At 40.7% G+C, this 22,920-nt stretch overlaps 1 protein-coding gene across 3 annotated transcripts in view; it reads right to left on the bottom strand.

Annotated features, from left to right (window-relative positions):
* The window catches only part of AKAP7 (A-kinase anchoring protein 7), an 82,636-nt gene that overhangs the window by 41,925 nt on the left and 17,791 nt on the right, over positions 1 to 22,920 (bottom strand). For all 3 annotated transcript variants that reach the window (XM_033143783.1, XM_033143781.1, XM_033143782.1), the window contains exons 5-6: positions 19,958 to 20,118; positions 519 to 631 (exon numbers count right to left, since the gene is read on the bottom strand). In XM_033143783.1, the coding sequence (XP_032999674.1) occupies positions 519 to 631; positions 19,958 to 20,118 (274 nt within the window). The remainder of the gene's footprint in view (positions 1 to 518; positions 632 to 19,957; positions 20,119 to 22,920) is intronic.

Raw genomic sequence — 22,920 nt, 5'->3', positions numbered from 1 at the left:
CTGTCACATTATCCCACCCCCATCAATATTCAGGGAGTTTGCCACACAGCCAACCCTCTGGAACAGATTTGGGGAGGGCATAGGGGGAGAATTATTGCGCTAATGGAACAAATGCCTTGGATACTGCCCAAAATAATATATACAGTGGTACCTCAGTTTACAAACTTAATCCGTTCCAGAAGTCCGTTCTTAAACCAAAACCATTCTTAAACCGAGGCGTGATTCCCTAATGAGGCTTCCTGCCGCTGGTGCCCTTCCACCATTCAGATTCCGTTCTTAGATCTAAGTAAAGTTCTCAAACTGGGACACTACTTCTGGTTTTGCGGAGTTTGTAAACCAAATTGTTCTTAAACCGGACTGTTCTTAAACCGAAGTACCACTGCATTTTTAAGCATCACTACTTGACTTCTGGGTTATTGTGTTTGGAAATTTAAACCTCCTTTATAGTACAATTTCTTAAAGGTCATAGCATTCCCCCACCATTTGTATAGATATTGTGATGTACAAAGTGACTGCACCTGTTTTCGTAGTTTTGGCGATTTTGACAGCTTCATGAAAGTCAAGTGAGGCTTAAAAGCTTTATCTTCTCCTGTGACGATGCCCTTTTCTTTAAACATCTTCCTCACAATATCTAGATAGGCACAAATGGAGAAACTTTTAAAATTCCAAACATTGTGCAGACTATAAAGTTTGATAAAATTATGAATGATAAAACAAGATGGAAAAGAGAACAAATGTTCAGATAGAATCTACCAGTAATTTAAACTTATAAGCAAACCTCAGAATTACGCACTTGAAACTAGATACACATTTTAAAAATTGCATATTTTTTTAAAAAAATGAAAGAGCCAATCTGCTATGCTAGTTAGTGCAACAATCCCACCTTCCTAACATGTAGCTTTGTAGCAGGTGAAAAGCCCTCAATGTGATGCTTACATGTGTTGTTTTACATGTCACAATTCATTTCTGCCCAAATTTGTACCACCTAAGACTAAAGTTTGCCAGGTCAACACTGTTCTAGGCACAGCAATGTTGACTCACACTGATGGACCAGTGGAACATAATAGAACTATATAACTGATAGCCAGTAAAACAGCATACACTGTGGAATTTAGACTAGCAGGATCAGTTGCCATGGGGTGTTTGTTTTATTGTGTTGAGTATTTTTTTACCATATTTACTCAAGTCTAATGTGCCATCAAATCTAATGCATACCTCAATTTTCAGAACCTTGAAACCAAAGAAGTATTACCGTAGCTGGTGAATGTAATTGTGGCAATGAATCTAATGTGCACCTTAATTTTTGCAACGTAATTGCAAGGTGCTACTGGACAATTTTTAATGAATTTGTTGAAAGCCAAAATGCATGTTACTGGCAGTGCTTAGAACTGAATCCAGCTTTCTTAACATCTACCAGTAATTTAAACTTACAAGCAAACCTCAGAATTGCTTGTTAGTGCAACAATCCCACTTCAAGGTATCTGAAGAAGTGTGCATGCACATGAAAGCTTATACCTAGAACAAACTTAGTTGGTCTCTAAGGGTGCTACTGGACAATTTTTTATTTTTTATTTCAACAAATTCATGTATGTGTATTCTTATGGATACTTTTTACTGCATTGCAGGGTGTTGAAATATGACCCTACAGGTCCCTTCCAACTCTACAATTTGTATACACATATAAAATCAACACATGTAGAACATGTGCTAACTCATACTGATTTCTTTCTTATTGATCTCTTTGCACGAGAGCTCCTATACAAATGTTAATACCAATCACCACGTTTCACTTAACAGTAAAATACTGATTCTGTACCATGTATATAGTTCGGAATCTGCACAGGAATTGTTGATAAGTGCACCTACTGAAGACTGGGGCCAACATCTGGGTAAAGCTTCTGGAGTCTATCGCCATATATGGGAGCTTTCCACCTTATTAACATCTAGTCTGATGTTAATACGCCACTTTCTACCATGTGAAGCTAATTATTACCAAATGAAAAAGGGTTGTGAGATATCTTATGATTCTAAAATATTTGTGCTACTGTGCTTTGTCTTGCCCTTCCTGATTTTAATTTTTTTTTAAAGCAAAGAAATCAGAAAAATAAATCTGACTGTTATGGCCTTCTGGTAGGTACCATGTAGATCCCTAAAAGAATTAAGATGTGTGTGTTGGCAAACCAAAAGTCCTTAGAGGAACAGCTGCTGATTATTGTCCCACAAACATAGGAAAGGGTGGAGCTGGGGTACTAAACAAAAGCTTGCTCAAAGAGGAGGAGAAAGCTAAAAATGGCTTATCAGAAGGTGGATTGCTGCACCAGTCTGTAAAAGTCTTTAAAATGACTAATTAGCAACCCTAAAAAAACCTATAAAAGCAGTTTGGTTGTCACTGGAAATAAACCTACTTTGAATTAGCAGAAATTCATGTAAGAGTTAAAAGAACTAAAGCTCTGTTTTCCCAAATCAGCAGGGTAAATGCTTATTCTACTTTAGTGAAGAACTGTGGAAAAATTGAAAAAAATCATTGCACAGACTGAATTCTGCCAATCCCATAATTTTTAAAAAAGGCAATATGGGAAGAGTGGAGTTGTTTTCTTAGGGTAACCGTTTTCAAATTGTGTTCACATGTTGTTTGCAAAAAGAACAGAAAACTTAAAGGTTTCCAGAAATATATTTCCAACCATTTGAGTTTATCCTGAGGAAGGGGTGGAGAGTTGAGTCTTTTCTAGGCCCAAGAGGCCTGACTGGCATCTTGTGCAAAGTGACAATATTTCCTTACACGCCCTCCCCACCTCCACTCCTAAATACCGGCAATCTACAGCATACAGGATTCAGTGGCAGATACACAAAGGTTCTTCAAAAGATTAAACCCATGCATAAGAACCTGAAAATAACTCAGGCAATGATTATTTCAAAGATATACATAAAGATGCATTTGATTCCCTTCATTTTAAGTCTTTTCATCCTAGGGGAATAATAATAACGACAAAGCTCACATAATTGTTTTCTATTAAAGTGCTTTCATATTAAAGATAATGGGCTACATGCATGCTTCATTAACCTCTGCAGAGGCAATACTCGGATAAATTTAGTTTGTGATATTAAAAACTCATTTCAGAATAATGTTTGTAGTATCTCAAGATTGCAGCATATCAAACTTATGTTAAAAAGAAATCAGTATTTATATTTATGTTGCTACTTAAAAAATGTCAATGGAACGTGCCGTTTAGTTGTGTTTATTACCAGCTGTATTTACAGCAAAAATACTGTAAGTCATTTGGGACTCTCCAGGATGATTAAAAAGAATATTGTTTTGTACCAATGGTACAATATTACATCTCTATTACTATGTTTGGCCTTGCTTCTGGGTGTAGATTGCTTATAGCATTAAAAGAAGAAAAAGACCATGGGAGATGTGAGTTTCTGTGCTGAAGACGAGAAATATACAGAAGGCAGGTTCACCAAGTGACTAAACTGCTCTAGAGAAAGAGTGCAGAGGTGGGCAAACCCAACTGGCATTAAGAAATCTATACAACCAGTGCTGCCTTCCTAGTCCCCACTTACCTGTTAGTAAGTGCCATTGAATTTAACAGGACTTACTTTCCAAGTGTACACTGTGAGTATTGCATCCTGAGCAAAATCAGGTTAGCTAACCTGTGACTCTGCAGATGGACTAAAACTCCAATAATTCCTGACTACTGGGCATGCTGGCAGGGGGTGATGGAAACTGGAGGCCAACAATAACTGCAGGACCACAGGTTAGCTGCCGCCACCCCACGGTACACTCAAGAAGAAGAAAAAAGATTAAAATATGTATTTGTTTCCAACTGCCACAGCAAATGTTGAAATTACATGTCCGTAACTTCAATATTCAAATCTTTTCTATAGAGTTTTGCAAGGGCTACTGCATGTGGAGGTTTTTTTATCCCTTTCCTCCCCTGCCATAAGTCCATACTTTGAGTATGACTTTGTTGGATTCAACTCAAAGAGATAGAGGGTATATGTGACTGGTATGGGTATGAGAGCAGTGAACACTAAATAAGATGTTGACCAGGATGGTAGCTCTCTAGACAACCCATGTAGCCTAGGGGCAGTAAGACAGAGCCATAAATCTGGTTCAGATCCTGCCACTACTATGAGCTCACTAGGTGACCTTAGGCAAACCACTTTCAATCCCAGTCCTCCCACTCATAACATAGGGACCTCCAACCTTAGAGGCAGCTTCCTATGTTCCATTTCTCCCTTATCAGAATGATGCTTTAATATTTTTTTTCAAAGAGCCTCTAAAATTAACAAGTAACTTTTCCAGTTGCAATGAATTACTGACAGCGGGAACTGTTTTCAGGGAAAGAAACAGATTTAAAGTTTTAGAAAGCTGTATAGACACTCCTTGTATAACTTTAGGGTTGCCTTTTGTCTGGATTTTCCTGGACATGTCTGGTTTTCAGGGGTAACAAATCTCTGACAGGGTTTTGTTTTTTCAGAATATGCAAAATGTCTGGGGGGTCGCTTTCCTTTCCTGCCAGCAGCGGGGGTCAGCTCACACCAGCCGTGTCCCTCCTTAGTGCCCTCAAATGTTGCTCTCTTCCTTCCATCTCCTCTCTCCTTCTCAGGACATCAGCTCCCGTAACCCCTCCCCAGGTGCCAGCAACCCTAAAGGAGGGGGCAAGCTGCGGAGATGAGCAGTTGGGGGGGGGCCCAATGGTGGTGGTGGTGTCCAGGTTTTGGTCTTTGGAATACTGCAATCCTAGCAAAATCAGGGATGGCCAAATTCTGTATGTTAGGAAGCCTCTATGTTTTCTAAACTCTCACCCAAGAGGTTGAAATAATCTAGTCCCCTCAGATGGTCTGTTCTGAAGCTGGAGATACCTAGCAGCACTAAGGGCATCTCAGGTATGGAATATAGGTGCTCAAGCAGGAGGGGGTCGACAGTGGAGGGAAGCAGGCTGGGGAATGTACAATATGTGCTTTAGGAAAGATATACTCAGTAGGCAAGCTGGAAACTGCAACTCCAGAATAAGCACTTAGAAATAAAATGTTGTTTATATGGAACATCCATGAAGAGTCATTGCTTATTTTTCATACATGTGAAACTAAATAAACAGGGACAGTGGCGGTGAGAGATAAAGATATTTCAGGAACCCACATCCAATCCACCTACTGCCATCCTTGTTTTAAATTACAGTCACTTGAATCTCTTACTTACTAAATTTCTTGTTCACTTCCCTTTCCAACTAAAAACTCAAAGTGATTTAAAAAAAACACTTAAAGAAATCAACAAATAATTTGTACAAAATATGCAAAAGATCTAGCAAACACCTGTCTGCTTCAATAACCCATCAACAGAAACAACAACTCAGAAGTTTAAATTATAAACATCTTAGTAAATGTTTTAAGTGGTCTCTAAACAGAAATTTAACTGAAATCTTTGTGGGCCTTCCTCTGAAAGGAAATATTGAACTGGGACACTACTGCTGAGAAGGCCCTATTCCTTGCTTTGACAGATCCTTTTTTATTTATTTCATTGGTAGGTGGTACCCAACGTATAACCTCCCCAGTAGCTCTTAAGAACCAGAGATTTGTATGTACATTAGAAAATACTTTTGTTTGCATTTCAAGCAAAAATGCAGTTCCAAGAGTTGAATAATGGAATAGATAGATCAATAAAGAATGAGTCAGAGCTTCATTTGGTATTGATTTTGTACTGAGGCCACATGCTGAGAGGCAAACAGCCATTTCAATTGGCTTGAAAAACATATAATCAATGTTAGAAATTACTGGGGATGTCCATTTCCTTGTGGAAAGTTTACTCAGGAAATGTGTCAGTAATTACTCTCCAATAATTTCAAAACAAAGAAATTAGGCATGTTTCTTAAAACAGAACACAGTCAGAATTTCAGAAATTAGAACTGTGATGCATCGTTGAAGGTCAGAGCATTAACAAGTGTACATGTATTTTAATGTTTGGTGGAAGCCGCCCAGAGTGGCTGGGGAGACCCAGCCAGATGGGCGGGGTACAAAAAATAAATTATTATTATTATTACATATGAGAAACTGAATATGTGCCCACTGGCGGAGGAACATGGGTGCAGGGGGAGTGCACCGCCCCTGGCGGCACGATCCTGGTGGGGTGCCATTGTGGTTGCCGCCCCCGCGTAGGGCGCCACGCCCCCAGGATGCTTGGTACGCCCCTGCGGGCGGCTTGCAACACCCCCGGGACGCACGTCATGCCCCCGGGACGCGTGCCAGCCACGCCCCCGCGTGCTCTCCGCCCCCCCCACCAGAGCTTGAAGCTCCGCCACTGTACGTGCCCTATTGCATTTCTAATGGGTGAAACAGAATGAAACAAATTCAAGTCTGTAATGGAGTCTAAGATAAGGAATAAGGTCTAAGAAAGAATTGTCTTACCACAATGTAGTCCGACAATAGCATCCCTAGTCCTGCACTTACAGATAATTCATGAGATACTTTCTCACCCTCACCACTCCAGATGTGCCTTGACCTGTGGATTTGCCAGTTAAATAGCTTTTCTAGGCAACCCTCTGTTTTTTTCCTTCCAGTGCCTCTCTGCTTATAAACTTTCAAAATCAATGTGCTCTGCCTTGATAAGCTATCTTGGGCCTATTTCACAACCATTTCACCCCAGGGTGGCTCTAGTTTTGAGTTGGCCCATGCTGATTCCCAGATGCACTGCCACACAGGCTGGTCATGTGCATACCATACAACCAGCTCAGTCTCCAGCAACTAGATTGAAAACCAATGTCCATGAGCTGAACAGCAAAGCAAATCAACTCTCAGCTACTCCATTTCAGCATGGCTCTTTCCCACACTTGTTCTTCCAAGAACAATAAATCACCCTCTATGGTTGATTCAGTGGCAAAACTGAGCTTCTCTACTCTCCTAAAACTCTGCTCTTTTCTCTTGCCACCATTCTTCTAAAACCCAGCCCTCAACACAGATATATTTACTAACATTTTATTCTGTGTATTCATTTTCCTGGTATGAAATAGGGTCCAGAGTGGTTTACTATATGGGTATCGGATACTATATTTGTTTACCAGGCACTCAAAACCCGGCAAGTCCCAGACATCTCTGGGCTCTGAGACAGCATACAACAGAAGTCTCCATATACTATCCACAAAGCCACTGCATCTAATGGAGAATCAGGAATTATGAGCTTCCAATACCTGAGTGGAAATGGTTGTAACCGCTCTGAACAGCTGCAAACAGCAACAGCAGATGTTGCACAGTCACCCCACTGTGCTATTGCAGGAATGTCTGGGACCTGCCAGGAATCAGCCTGAGCAAGCTTTGGAAAGGGGGAAGTGTAGGGGCCCTGCAGCTGTTGGTGGATTACACTGTAAATAAATTGTTCAATAACAATTTACAGTAGAGAAGACACAATGAATTCAATAGGATGCATTTACACAGTTTTATGAAATTATACTTTAAAAAAATCAAATTATTAAAATTTTACTATCCAGCATCCAAAGTTATAATATAAACCAAAACGATGAAGTCATGTAACAGAATCAAATTATATATATCTTCTGATTGGGAAGATATATATAACCTTATTTTCTTGCCAAAAATATATTAGCAGTATAATTTTACAACTAAGCTTCTTTTAATTTAGGTTTAATTATTAAAGTACTAGATATACTGTACACTTCTTTTGGTTTCTGTTCTACCAAACCTGCATAAGCATTTTACTTTTTTATATGTTCCACTACAGTCATGAATATATTTAAATATTCCATCTGTTGTGTCAAGACTCACTGAAGTATAAATGACCAAAATGGCATACAATAATGCATATTTAATGTAGAAGACTCTCTGGCTGCTCTGTTTCTGTCCTGTTTTATTAATATGAGATACCAACCTGAAGAAATTAAGTTCCACTTGCTTAAAAAAAAAATACCGGCAGCTTCAATTTGAGGAATTGCAACTGATTAAGAAAACAGACATATTTCTGAGCACTAATATTATACCCATTTCTTATATGTCTACAGTAAATACAGTGCCATTAGTGAAACATGCACATCAAAATAGTGAAACCAATATTCATAGTGCTGGAAAGAAGATGCCAAATTCTTGCTTCAATGGCACTTTTGACCCATGCAGAGGAGGGGAAATAATTCAGATCAGGAAAATTGTGTGGGTTCCTGACCTGACATAAGTCTCCCCACTTCTCCCTTTGTAAATTGAAACAAACCAGGATCAAACCACAGTGTGATATCCTGATCCTGGTGTGCTAGCTATAGTTTCTTCTTAAGAGGAAGTGGAAGCTTTCAGTCATCCCTCACACATGAAGCAGAAGGAAGAGGGAATGTATACTCATGCTTGGAACAAGCCATGGTTTGTTGTTACATCTCAGGTGGGCCAAAGTGCTCAACTAGATGGGTCCTTGATCTGGTCCAGTGTAGGCAGCTCTTTCCATAGTGGATTGTTCCAAGATCAAACTTATGTGACAAGGTAAAGCAATATAAATTAATCTACTCTCCATATGAAGCATTCATAAAGGTAATTCCCATGTTCAGCAGCTAGTTGCATATTGTTTTCATGAAAAGGAAATTATTTTTCCTATGACAAAGGAGAGAAAACAGTAAAACTGATCTATTTTCTATTATCTTTCTTTGCCCTCTGGAGCTGCTTTTTAAAGTCTGCTGCTCTGTTCATGAAATAGAGGCTCCCTCCTGTGGCCAGAACACCAGTTCTCTGTATTTGAACAGTTGGATTCTCAAGCAAAGTCTGAATTTTAAATGATAACCATTCTGTGTTCTGCTGTTGTTTCTCAGCATTGAAGCTGACTATATATATATATAGTACAATTCACTATTCTGTTCTAGTTAATGACCTATGGAGCTATCTGCTTTCAGGAAATCAGCACTTCTCCTAGCGCTGAGAAATAAAGTGGTCATAATGGTACAAAGAATGTTATATCTTTCAGATGAGCTCATTTAGGAAACAATACAAACAAAATAAAAAGAATGCCAGATGATCTAATCTGACACTCTCGGTCTTGCCAGCATACAACTGATCTGCGGAAAACCATCAGGACAGATGACTAACAACAGCAAAAAAAAGAGGCTTACTTCATCTGACCACTTCCAAATTACAATTTTGATACCATTGCAACTTGTTGCTTCTAGCAGATAACAAGTTACTAAAACTGCTCAACTGATCTGCACTGTGCAATAATTAATCAGTTTGCATAAACACCGAGGCCCTGCCTGGTCTGCGACTGAGCTTTTAACTCTCTGTGAAATGGTTTAGAGACTTGCTGCCAAGAATTATGTACAGGCTCCCTGGAAAACCCAGATGTTGTTGATGCCATGTACAATCCCTGTATCAGATTCATATCTAATTAGATTCAGAAGGTCTGGTTGCTGGCTGGTCTTAAAATCTCTAGTTTCCTGTTCTTGCTTCTGTCATAAGCTATATTGTTATTCTACCAGAGAACGGTGTGGCACTAGTAAAAAAAATGCAAACCCAATTCTCATCTTACATGGTAGAAAAATAATCTTAAACTTAAAACAGTTTCATTCCTATATCCCTACAATGGAACTAGACAACATGGATCCTGTGCGGCTGCCTCTAAAAGAAGCAGCTGTACATCTATTCCTCCCATTCCCCGATAATATCTAGTAACAGAAAACATGTAATATGGTGTCATTGTGTTGAGAACTTCCACACCCCTTACAAGTAACAGCTAGGGATGTACAAGCATACCTCTCAATCCACTCCAATACTACATTCTGATTCAACTTGTATATCTTGGTCATCAGATATTTACAAATCTGTTACCTTCCTTCTGTGATTGTTTGTTTGTTTTCAAAATTAATGCATTTCCAGAGGGGTAGCCCCCGGCAGTCTTTTGCAGCAAAAACAACAAAGAGCCTAGTGCTACCTTGAAGACTAAGTTAATTAAATGGCTATCAATAGTTGCAAGCCTAATCATGTCTACTCAGAAGTCAACTGAATTCATTGGGGTTTACTTCATAGTTCAGAATAAACTTGTCATTCTATCTCATTTCGCTCACTGCAGCATTGGTGAGGGTCAGTTTAGAAAACCCTGGGGGAAGGGGAGAGGAAATTAATTTTAATTTTACTTTAAAACATAGATTTTCAGTGGTCAAACTCGGAAGTCAAATCAAGATGGTTCTTCCAGCTTGACAAACAGGTTAGCACCTTAATGGAGGAGTGCAAGGAAAATCCACAGGCAATGAGATCACTTTTTCAGGTTAGAAGGAGAGTGATTGATGCACCCCACTGTTTTTTATAATTTACAATAGGAAGCAAATGAAAGCTAAAATCCTAACCCTACTTACCTGGGAGTACCGTAAGTCTCATGAAATTCAATTGTATTTACTTCTGAGACAACATGGCTAGGCCTGCAGTCTTAGTCTCCTTTGGCAACAACCTGAATACATAAATGACTTTTTCACACCTTGGCAGCACCTTTCTCAGCCAAAGCAAATACTCTGTTATTTATTCCACATATGTTCTCTTTCAAAGTAAATGAAGCAGGTAATGGCCCATCAATTGGCTGTCTCATCACAGGGTTCCAAACATCTACTGAGATACATTATAAGTGTTAGGAAATGCCAAACAAAGCAGCATGTCAAAAAATATGACATTAATTACCTGTATATATAATCTATGAACTTTTTTTAAAAACCCTGCTGTGAACAAATGCAGACCACATTCACTTCCAAGGAATTCCAGTCCTGAACACTACACGAACACACAGACAGAGGGAATTTTCATATCTGCGTCCACTTAGAGTAGAATTCTCGGACATCCCTCGCAGCAGCCAATGAACTCAAGTGGAAACCATGCCACAAATTTTCATTTACTAGATTTACAGCAAGGGGGAATGCTGAGATGATACTTTTGTTGGCAGACACACGTTCTCTATAAGATATACTTCCAGCCATGGCTCAACAGTGAATCATGAATAACGATTCTGGCATTCCAAAACCTACTGCAAGCAACATGTAATTCATCTTCATCTGGTGGTTTTCAACCTGTCTTGAGGTAGATCACACCATCAACAGCAAAACCATTCCTCAACAAATGAAGCAGAAAAAGATAGTGATGGAGAGAGATGAACCAAGAACAAAGAAGATGGATGTAGCCAGTGGGGTGAGATTTAGAGACAGAAGAGAAAATAAAAGGAGGAGAAAATTGGCTTAACTGCCCAAGGAAGTGAATACATTGATTTCATTGTGCCACTTAATAAATAAAAAATTATATAATCCTGCAAATTAGCAAAACAATCTAATACCTGCACTGACTGAAATAGCCTACTCCAAGTTAGCACCCTTCTTATGTTTTCAACTATATCTCTGGTCAGCCCAAGTCACAGTGCAATTCCAAACATCTGGAGGGTGCTAGGTTGAGGAATGGTGGTTTAATGGAAGCATCTATCCATATTCAGTGCACTGCTGAAGTTGTGATCTCCTAAGAACCTTGGAGAATGCAGGTCCTTTTCATAGTATCATGCTCACCCACAAACCTTTATTTGAAAAGAAGAGTTATGTGGTAAACAAGAGGTGACCTTACACATTATACAATGGCTAAAACACACAAAAAAGCTGCCAAACAGTAGTTTTTAGGACATGTGTAATGCTAGTTTTATGTAATGCTAGTTTTCATCTAAAAAAAAATGAAAAATAAGTGCATCCCAAAAAATGTCTATCTTTAACAGTGCTTAATAAATAATCAAAACAAATATAGAAAGAAATGTGAGGGATTATATTGACCGTCCTAAAATAATTTAGTCTTTGTTGTAAAGCTAAGTCATATTGTCTAGTTTTAAGGTCAAACATTTGCTTTACTTAGTCACAAATTCCAATGCGGCCTGCACGCCTCTGTCTGCATAATGAACCAACTTGTCCCATGTGAGAGTTTGGGTATGTTATGCATTTACCATTACTACAAGATGTGGATGTGGTCACAAGATGGTATACCAAAGCTTTAAAAGGGAATTAGACAAATTCAGGGACATAAATCCAACAATATCTACTAGCTATGCAACATCTAGGTTCACTATATCTCTGAGTATTTGTTGCTGGGAAGCAAGAATGGGAGAAGACTGGCCACTGTAGAGGGAGGATGTTGAACTACGCTGACCATAAGTCTAATCCGACAAGTGTCTACTTATGCACCTTTATACTGATTTAGTACAGTGTATACAAAAGGAGGTGGGAAGAAGACAGAGGTTCAATGAATTTTTACAATAAATAAATATCTGTCAAAAACGAAGACCCATGGTGCACATTATTAAATTGCAAAGGAAGATCAATGGATGCAGCAGAAGTTTTGAACATAAATGCTCTTCCTTAAGTAAATAATATTTCTGTTCAGCATACAATGTGAAATCTGAACCTATCCTAAACCTACAGAGGTATTTTGTTTTTACCTTTGTTTTTATTCTGCTGCATTGGTCAACTCTTTTTCTGGTTATTTACTTTTTTAAATGATTAAATGGGCCTTGTAAAATGAACTGCCTGCAGGAGAAAAAATCAGCACTGCAATCACATTGTTTCCATTTCAGAAAAGTACCCCACCCCACCCCCCAATAATAATAATAATAATAATATTTATTATTTGTACCCCGCCCATCTGGCTGGATTTCCCCCGCCACTCTGGGCGGCTTCCAACAGAAATCAAATACAACAATATCAAACATTAAAAACTTCCCTAAAAAGGGCTGCCTTCAGGTTTTTTCTGAATGTCAGGTAGTTGTTTATTTCCCTGACCTGTGATGGGAGGGCGTTCCACAGGGCGGGCGCCACTACCGAGAAGGCCCTCTGCCTGGTTCCCTGTAGTTTTGCTTCTCGCAGTGAGGGAACAGACAGAAGGCCCTCGGCGCTGGATCTCAGTGTCCGGGCTGAATGATGGGGGTGGAGACGCTCCTTCAGGTATACAGGACCGAGGCCGTTTAGGGCTTTAAAGGTCAGCACCAACACTTTGAATTGTGCTCGGAAACGTACTGGGAGCCAATGCAGATCTCTCAGGACCGGTGTTATGTGGTCTCGGCGGCCACTCCCAGTCACCAGTCTAGCTGCCGCATTTTGGATTAATTGCAGTTTCCGGGTCACCTTCAAAGGCAGCCCCACATAGAGCGCATTGCAGTAGTCCAAGCGGGAGATAACCAGAGCATGCACCACTTTGGTGAGACAGTCCGCGGGCAGGTAGGGTCTCAGCCTGCGTACCAGGTGGAGCTGGTAGACAGCTGCCCTGGATACAGAATTAACCTGCGCTTCCATGGACAGCTGTGAGTCCAAAATGACTCCCAGGCTGCGCACCTGGTCCTTCAGGGGCACAGTTACCCCATTCAGGACCAGGGAATCCTCCACACCTGCCCTCCTCCTGTCCCCCAAGAACAGTACTTCTGTCTTGTCAGGATTCAACCTCAATCTGTTAGCCGCCATCCATCCTCCAACCGCCTCCAGGCACTCACACAGGACCTTCACGGCCTTCACTGGTTCTGATTTGAAAGAGAGGTAGAGCTGGGTATCATCCGCATACTGATGAACACCCAGCCCAAACCCCCTGATGATCTCTACCAGCGGCTTCATATAGATATTAAAAAGCATGGGGGAGAGGACAGAACCCTGAGGCACCCCACAAGTGAGAGCCCAGGGGTCTGAACACTCATCCCCCACCACCACTTTCTGAACACGGCCCAGGAGGAAGGAGCGGAACCACTGTATAACAGTGCCTCCAGCTCCCAACCCCTCTAGCCGGTCTAGAAGGATGTTATGGTCGATGGTGTCAAAGGCCGCTGAGAGATCCAGCAGAACTAGGAAACAGCTCTCACCTTTGTCCCTAGCCCGCCGGAGATCATCGACCAGCGCGACCAAGGCGGTTTCAGTCCCATGGTGAGGCCTGAATCCCGATTGGAAGGGATCCAAATGGTCCGCTTCTTCCAGGCGTGCCTGGAGTTGTTCAGCAACCACCCTCTCAATCACCTTGCCCAAGAATGGTAGATTTGAGACTGGGCGATAGTTGGCCATATTGGCCGGGTCTAAAGATGTTTTTTTAAGAAGCGGTTTAATGACCGCCTCTTTCAGCGGGGCTGGGAAGGCTCCCTCACAGAGGGAAGCATTCACCACCCCGCGCAGCCCATCGCCCAGCCCCTCCCGGCTAGCTTTTATAAGCCAGGATGGGCAAGGATCAAGGAGACAGGTGGTTGGTTTCACTCGTCCAAGCAGCCTGTCCACATCCTCGGAGGTAACAGACTGAAATTGATCCCACGCAACTGGACTAGACAGGACTCTGGCACTCTCCCGCCCTGGCCCTGCTCCCACGGTGGAGTCTATCTCTTTCCGAATCTGAGCGATTTTATCTGCAAAAAACTTTGCAAACGCATTGCAGGAGATCTTGGGGTCCCTACCAGGCCCCGATGACGAAGGTGGCTCCGATAGATTCCGAACCACCTGAAAGAGTCTCCTGCTGCTATTTTCCGCAGATGCAATAGAGGCGGTGAAGAAAGTCTTCTTCGCCGTCGCTATCGCCACTTGGTAGGCTCGACGTTGAGCTCTAACCTGTGTTCGGTCGGATTCAGAAGTGGTAGCATGCCAAAGTAATGCTTATTGTTGTTTCGTCGTTTAGTTGTGTCCGACTCTTCGTGACCCCATGGACCAGAGCATGCCAGGCACTTCTGTCTTCCACTATCTCCCGCAGTTTAGACAAACTGATGTTAGTAGCTTCGAGAACACTGTCCAACTATCTCTGTCGTTCCCTTCTCCTTTCCCAACATCAGGGTCTTTTCCAGGGAGTCTTCTCTTCTCATGAGGTGGCCAAATATTGGAGCCTCAGCTTCAGGGTCTGTCCTTCCAGTGAGCACTCAGGGCTGATTTCCTTAAGAATTGATAGGTTTGATCATCTTGCAGTCCATGGGACTCTCAAGAGTCTCCTCCAGCACCTTAATTCAAAAGCATCAATTCTCTGGCGATCAATCTTCTTTATGGTCCAGCCCTCATTTCCACACATCACTACTGGGTAAACCATAGCTTTAACTATATGGGCCTTTGTTGGCAAGGTGATGTTTCTACTTTTTAATCCATTGACTGCAAATGAGAATAGCTACAGCCTGGAAAACAGGAAGTCCTTACTCCACCTACCTACTTTCTTTTTCCTGAAGCAAATTCCCCCTTGGTTCCCTTGTCACCATGGATTTCAAATCTGCTTCAAATAATGGGGAAAAATCTGCTTCAAGAAGCAATCATAGTTAATGTTAACCATGGTAACTGTCAGTACACATGTAACCATTAACTACTATTAATATTAACCAAGAGAACTAGGACAGAAATTGGCTCCACATGCAAGAAACACAAATTGAAGCTAGATCTTGATTCACAAATCATGTGTTGCAATACATGTGCAGCAGTCTTGTGTTTTCTAGAATATCCCATCGTGAGTGGATATGAATGCTGATTGGGGATACAGTGGCAAAGGCAAAATGCATAAGCCTTGATAGAGTGGTCACTTACTCATGGCCAAAATAGTTGACATGCATCACCAAAAAATTGGCATATGCATATTTGCAAATTTACAAATAATTACTGTAATTTAAATAGAATTATGACCTTGGAGAGTTGTGATGGGTGTGTATGTAAGGTATGTGCATGTGTGGCTGAAAATGTGTTTTTTGTTTTTTGTCTTGTTTTTATGGGATGGCATTCAATTTTGTTGCACTCGTACAACATTGTACTTGTACATGTACACTGACAATAAAGAAATCTTATCTATCTTATCAAAGGCATAGGCTCCCCAAACAAAAAGAATGGAGCTGAGACAACTTAGAAATATTTGCTGTAAGTTCCAACTGTGCTGCGAAAAGATACAGGTTTTAGACTAATTATTCGTAAAGGGCAGAGTTAAAGAGAAAGCTTGTGCATGCTATATAAGGCTATGTAGAAGATAACCAAGATGGCAGTGGCCTTTGCAACTTTGATGAATGCCTTAATATGAGTCACGCAATGTTCAGGCATGGTATGACTTCACATTCCTCAGAACACAAAAGATCATTCATTGCCTCTAATAATGTCTTAAAAGAAACCTTTTCCAAGAAATGGTTGGAATTTGGGATACAGTCTAAAAGGACAATGACAAACTCCAGGCATTTCTTCAGCACTGAGATCTTTTTGTTAAATTTCTTTCAATAAAAATGCATTAACAGATTGTCTGGTCTCTGTTTTCTTATGCAACATTCACTTTTGTTCCCTTTTCCTTCCCTTTAGAGTAGCTTTGGAATCTGAAATCTTAGCTACATTTATGAATAAATAAAGTGACTCCATTTCTTCCACTCCAGTGGAAGAAAATAGGATCAGACTCAGCACTCTGGTTCCTGCAGTTAAGTACAAAGCTCAGGACAAGCATGGGAGAACCCCCCAAAAGCTGCATTCTCACGTAAGACTAAACAATGAGTTGCGGAAAGCTTCAGGCTCAACATTACCCATCTCCTTCAGTCTGACAAGAAGTTCAAAAACATTTCCTTCCATTTTAAACTAATCACAGCTTGTTGTGATGTCCAAACCCACAGCAGTCGGGTGGTATCTTAAATATTATGACAAACCTATAGTAGTGCTAATTCTTGGTTAGTGGAAACAAACAAACCACAAACTAGAGCTTATAAAGCTGATTTGTTTACATTTCATAGTTAAAATTAATCATAATTCAGTTTTTGGAGGTAGATGTTAAACTGTGGTTCATCTAAAATGGAAGTCAAACCTGGATAATGTAACTCCTGACCAATCATTAAATACAAATAACCAAATGAAGTCAAAGTTTAGATGAACATAGTATATTTCCTTCACATAAAACTTGCCTTAAACCAATATTTCACATGGATTTACACTTACTTTGAAAATGCATTCATACTTTCACTGACTGATCTCTGGAGTAACTGCACATGTTTAAAATAATTCTTACTTGAATGTCATGTACCAAGATCACTCCTCATAATGAAGCTGGGAAGGGTTCTCTTAATTCAGGATAAATTTAAGTCAATCATCTGACCTTTCTGCTTTGTTCAAAAAATACAATATGTTCTGGTCAAAGTTGCTTTGATTACAGAAAATGAATTTTCAACCAATATTATATATGAGCGAAAGAAAAGGTTCAAATGTCGATAGCTTTATTTGCATCAGAGTTTCTAATATTAATTAAATTATGGCAGTATACTGTATCTTATCAATCCTGTGCTGCTATGTAGAAAGAATTAGTCTGTCCAATGGTCACGCTCAATATAAATGTTCAAGAGGGGGAAATAGATCTTAAGAACCTTTTTTATTATCAGCATATTATATATGTATGATATGCCCCTTTAAAGCCACTTGGGTGTTATCTATCAGCAGGTTATAAGGAACATTTGTTTTTTCTGGATTCTAAGGCAATCCATACCAATTACTAGCACATCTATTAATTAGTCTAGCACTTTCATTCTAAGTGGAATTACAATGTAAAGTTTGATGTTAAAGCTCGCTAGAATTTGCACTTAGTAGCTAGTAGAACAGCAAGCAATTATATATCATTATAATGAATAAATGTCCAATTAATCTCATGCTACTAGATGTTAATGTTTAATGGAAATCTGGCATTTATGTGTTCTGTAATAGAAGACTGCTAAGTAAAATCTGTCAAAATGTTTCCAAGTATGAATTATCTGAAGTTTTGAACTTAATCAGATTTCCACATATAAACTCCTGCCCATCATCTCAACTCCACTGCTGAAACGGGGGCTGTAGGGAAAAGACACCTCATGTTGGCAATGGGAGGATATAACTGGTGGGGAAAACTACAACTCAAAGTGTGACTCCCAAACACCCTCAATCCCTAGGGATTCATAAAATTCCTGGCTCCATTTAGGATCGGGAAACATTCCTGTTGTGAAACCCTGGAGAATTGCTGGCAGCCAGTATAGACAATACTGAAATATATAGACCAATGATAGCTTCCTACGTTCTTAATCCTTTCCTGCCTAAGCACTCCAGTGACCACAGAATGCCTGCCATTGCCCTGAGTGTGAAAAATGCAGCAGGTAAACAACTCTCAACTATCAAGTAGTAGCAAAATCAAAGGAGGTCCTTGAGGCACCCTCAAGGCAAAGGCCTAGCAGGAGTCAACTACCTGGTTCCATTAGTGCAGTGATGGCCAAACTTGGCCCTCCAGCTGTTTTAGGACTACAATTCCCATCATCCCTGACCACTGGTCCTGTTAGCTAGGGATGATGGGAGTTGTAGTCCCAAAACAGCTGGAGGGCCAAGTTTGGCCATCACTGCATTAGTGGAAACCACTGCAAGGACTCCTCCTCCAAATCTGCTCTGGAAGGTTTGGAGAATCCCTAGAACAGTGTGGAGAGGTGGGAGAACAAAGGGGAGGTGGTTCTGCTGGATGAGCAACAATGCTTGCACTGATGAAACAATCTCCTTAGTGCTATGCGGAACTCCGCCCACACAGATTTCATTATGGCATAAGCTTTTTATGGACTAAATTCAATTCCATCAGATACAAGTAGGAGCATGGTCTCCTTCAAACAAAACACAGCGTAAGTAAATATTTACCCTGTGCTTATGGGAAATACAAACACGTTTATTGGTGAACACCAAATATACCAATCTACACCCTGGCCCCATTTTTCCTTGTGGGAGTCAGACAATGACCCAAGTGTGGTCATTGTTTCATGCGCCAGTCACACCATTCTCAGGTGCATGTCTGGCTCCTTCCAATCTTTTCTCCTGGGAGCATGTAACAAGAAATCAAACCTGAGCCTCCCTTCTATGGTAAACCTGTATTACTCCACTGAGCTACAGCTCACCATAAGATCACTTGAGTACTACAGCTAGGACCTTCATGGAGGGCAGAGAGAGAAGGAAGGAGTTGTGTGATTGGTCAGTTTCTGGGAGATCGTCTCTGACAAAGGATACATTGTCGGTTCTTCCTGGAAGTATTCTTATGCATTGTGTGGGAGGGAATGGGAGATGGGTTTGTGACATCATAGCACCCCTGCCATCATTACTCATACAGGTGGGTAGCCGTGTTGGTCTGCCATAGTCGAAGCAAAATAGAAAATTCTTTCCAGTAGCACCTTAGAGACCAACTGAGTTTGTTCTTGGTGCTTGTTCTTGGTGCTTGGTGTTTGTTCTTCTTGCATGCACACGAAAGCTCATACCAAGAACAAACTCAGTTGGTCTCTAAGGTGCTACTGGAAAGAATTTTCTATTTTGCTTCGATCATTACTCATGCACTGGTACCTTCAATTCATGCTTTAAGCAAAATTATGGTTTCCTGCTACAAGAACTTTCAGGCTCACACATTCCCTCTCCTCCTTCACACCTTTAAGGAAGAGACTGAAAGTGTCCAATTTCAAATTTAAACTATTTACTGCTCCCAAGGTTTTCAAACTTAAGTTAGGGTTGCTTAAACTATGATTTGTAAGAACAAGCTTGCAGGCTTGTGCAAAGTGCAGGCTCACTGCAACTCATAGGAGGAACCCACGATTTCCTATTGCATCTGAACTGGGTCTGAGAGTGTCATCAGTCTTGTGATAGGTGGATGGAGACAAAGTTGTTAGGAGTGCTGTGGGGCTGGCGGCACACCTATGTTATCACTCTTATTTCTGGTACTATTGTTTTGCTTTCTTTTGAGCTGAAAAGCAGTGTATAGAATCACAAACAGAATCAGTTTGCGCAAGCACCGGTGCAGTAGATGTTGGTGTGGTGTGATGAGAGGATTGGCCTGCCCAAATGCAGTCTTAAGCATTTCATGGAATGCTGTGAAATTTACTTTGCAATAAACATGTTAGGATCAGGCTGTCGCAGCTATGCAAAGTTTTCAAAGTTAGCTGCCCCCTAAACAGAAGTGAGTATGAAGACCAACCTACATTAGAAGAGTGTCAAGAGATGCTTTTTGAGCACTATGTAACACTGCTAAAAAGAGTTACCTGCTATCTTGAAAAGAGTGGTTGCATGATCACTGTCAGTCAACTTCACAAATGCAACCTGATGTCTAAAGTGATCGGTTCCTTGAAAAGACAGATCCAATGGCTTTCCTTGCAGTAGTTCTTGAATTAAATCTTTACTCGCCATGAAAGCACCAACTGCACTATCAAGAGGAAAAATATTTATCAGAACTGATGTTATTCATCTCCTTCAGTAATACCAACTCTTCTGCTTAGTATTCTTAATGGTTGCATTTTACACCCTCCATTTTTAAAGCATGACAAAAGTGAATTAACATATTTTGCATATACAGCTATATAAAATACCAGCTCTCAATCTGATGTGGACTTAGAAAATGTGTCTAAATGGTATCAAAAAGCATCTAAAGGGAAGAGCTTGAATTTACATATGTCTTTATTTCTTACACGAATATTGAGACACATGGTTGCTTAGTGTCACGAGCATATGCAAATGTATGGCTCATCTAAGACTTCATTGAACCTTTAGTCCCAATAAAGATAGAACTCACAGGTGGAGAATACTTTCATTTCAATGTATCTTTCGTTATCTGTAAAGGGAATCTTTGTATGAGTCAAAAAAAAAAAATTTATTCCTTTAGAGCTGCACTGTACTTTTGTCCTTCCAGGGCATGATGCTTCGTGGTTTAGATTTTTTATTCTTTGTTTTCTTCTTTTTGCTATGTTTGCATTTCTTAACAAAATCAATAAAATATTTAAAAGGCTATGGTCAGCAGGGCTCTCCTTATTAATTTGACTGGACAATTATTTCTCTGTTGTTATTATTGGGACAATGACTTAATAGTCACTAGGTGGCAGTAACTACCTGGTGAGCAGACATCCTCAAAGTTCAGAGAAAGCCTACTCAATAAATATTGTGAGTTGGAAGGTGTATTATACCACCTTCATTTTGACTTCCATCAGCCCACAACTTACCTGCTCTATTCTACAGTCCTGAAAGGAAATACTTACCTGTTCTGACCCTTTTGCCTGAAGTGAAAGATATGGCAGGCTGAGCAATTCTTTCTTTTATGGCTAGAACCAAGGCTGCAATCACAGCTCCAGCAAAATTAAAGCAGGCAGGCATCCTAACAGCTACCTCCTTGAAATGTTCCAGCTTTCAATGGGTAGTTTTTCACATTATCTTGTATGCCAAAGAGCTCTTAGCCATGAAACCACAGTGCATCAAAGAGACTTCTGGGACACATTCTCAGCACACACTTGGACCGCATGGGGCACTGAGCAGGCCCTTCTGTGCCTCAACATCATCCCATATGAAATAAGCATGCAGCTGCACCTCATAAACATATTTAGTAATTTCCTGTGGGAGCAAGCTATAAGGGAAGATTCCTGTTGCAATGGAGATTTCAAGGAAGCTCATTTGTCACTGCTATTCCTTCTGAGGAACCCCAGATATGCTTCTGAGGAACTCCAGGGTTCCTTGATAACCACTGCTTTAAATTACAGCTGCTGGTCTGCCGTAGTCAAAAGAAAATAAAAAGAAAAAAATTCCTTCCAGTAGCACCTTAGAAACCAACTAAGTTTGTTCTTGGTATGAGCTTTCGTGTGCATGCACACTACTTCAGATACACTGAAACAGAAGTCACCAGACCCTTATATATAGTGAGAAAGTGGGGAGGGGTATTATTCAGAAGGGTGGCAGGAATGGGAGATTGATTGATAGGTGTGGTAAACCTGTTTACGGCTGTTAATAATAATAATAATTATTATTATTTATTTATACCCCGCTCATCTGGCTGGGTCTCCCCGGCCACTCCGGGCGGCTTCCAACAAATATCAAAATACAATACAAAGTCACAGATTAAAAACTTCCCTAAACAGGGCTGCCTTCAGGTATTTTCTAAATGACAGGTAGTTGTTTATCTCTCTGACCCCTGATGGGAGGCGTTCCACAGGGCAGGTGCCACTACCGAGAAGGGCCTCTGCCTGGTTCCCTGTAGCTTTGCTTCTCGCAGTGAGGGAACCGCCAGAAGGCCCTCGGTGCTGGATCTGTGTTAACGGCTGCAATTGGTCTTACAGGAAAAAGCAAGGGGTGAGATGGCTAAAAATAGCTTTATCATGTATAATGAGATAAGAATCCAATGTCTCTATTCAGTAGGTCTCTCCATGGTTTTAAGTTTGGTAATAAGTTGCAATTCAGCAACTTCTCTTTCCAGTCTATTTCTGAAATTCATTTGTAATAAGACAGCTACTTTGAGATCTTGTATAGAATGTCCTGGGAGATTGAAGTGTTCTCCTACTGGTTTCTATGTCTTGTGATTCCTGATGTCAGGTTTATGTCCATTTATCCTTTGGAGTAGGGTTTGGCCTGTTTGTCCAATACAGAGAGCTGAAGGGCACTGTTGGCATCTGATGGCATACACAATGTTAGAAGTTGAGCAATTAAATAGTCCTGAGATGGTATGTTTGATGTTGTTGGGGCCAGTAATGGTGTTGTACGGGTGTATGTGGCAGCAAAGTTGGCATATGGGTTTATTTACTGCTTTAAAGGATGGCTTCGGTTCATTATGGGTCCACATAATCCTTTCTTGGCTGCGGCATCATATGGAGAAACATCAAAGGCAACTGGTCTGCATGCTTCTGACAACTAGCAGTGTTTGGCAACAGTTTCTGCTGTTATGGCAGCATATTTTTCCTGTCACCACACAAACAGGAGCTGGCTATATCTCTGCATGGCGGAAACTGCACTGGTGTCTCTCACACAATCATGTAACAAACAGTTGTGAGGAACAGCTGGCCACTTTGCACAGGTAAACTCAATAGGATACACGGAGAGAAAAAGAGCAAGAGGAAACTTGAGCACAGCTCTGTGCAGGTCAGAGCATAGGAAATTCCAGAACTCATTCCTGAATTGCACACCAGATTTACAACTCCCCCCTCCCCAAAAAAATGAAAATGAAAGCCACATAATGCATTTGTGACAATGA

The sequence above is a fragment of the Lacerta agilis genome, chromosome 3 (assembly GCF_009819535.1).
Source record: "Lacerta agilis isolate rLacAgi1 chromosome 3, rLacAgi1.pri, whole genome shotgun sequence".
In the NCBI taxonomy this organism is placed as follows: domain Eukaryota; kingdom Metazoa; phylum Chordata; class Lepidosauria; order Squamata; family Lacertidae; genus Lacerta; species Lacerta agilis.
The sequence above is the reverse complement of the archived record's forward strand: the minus strand, read 5'-3'. Positions and strand labels throughout refer to the sequence as shown.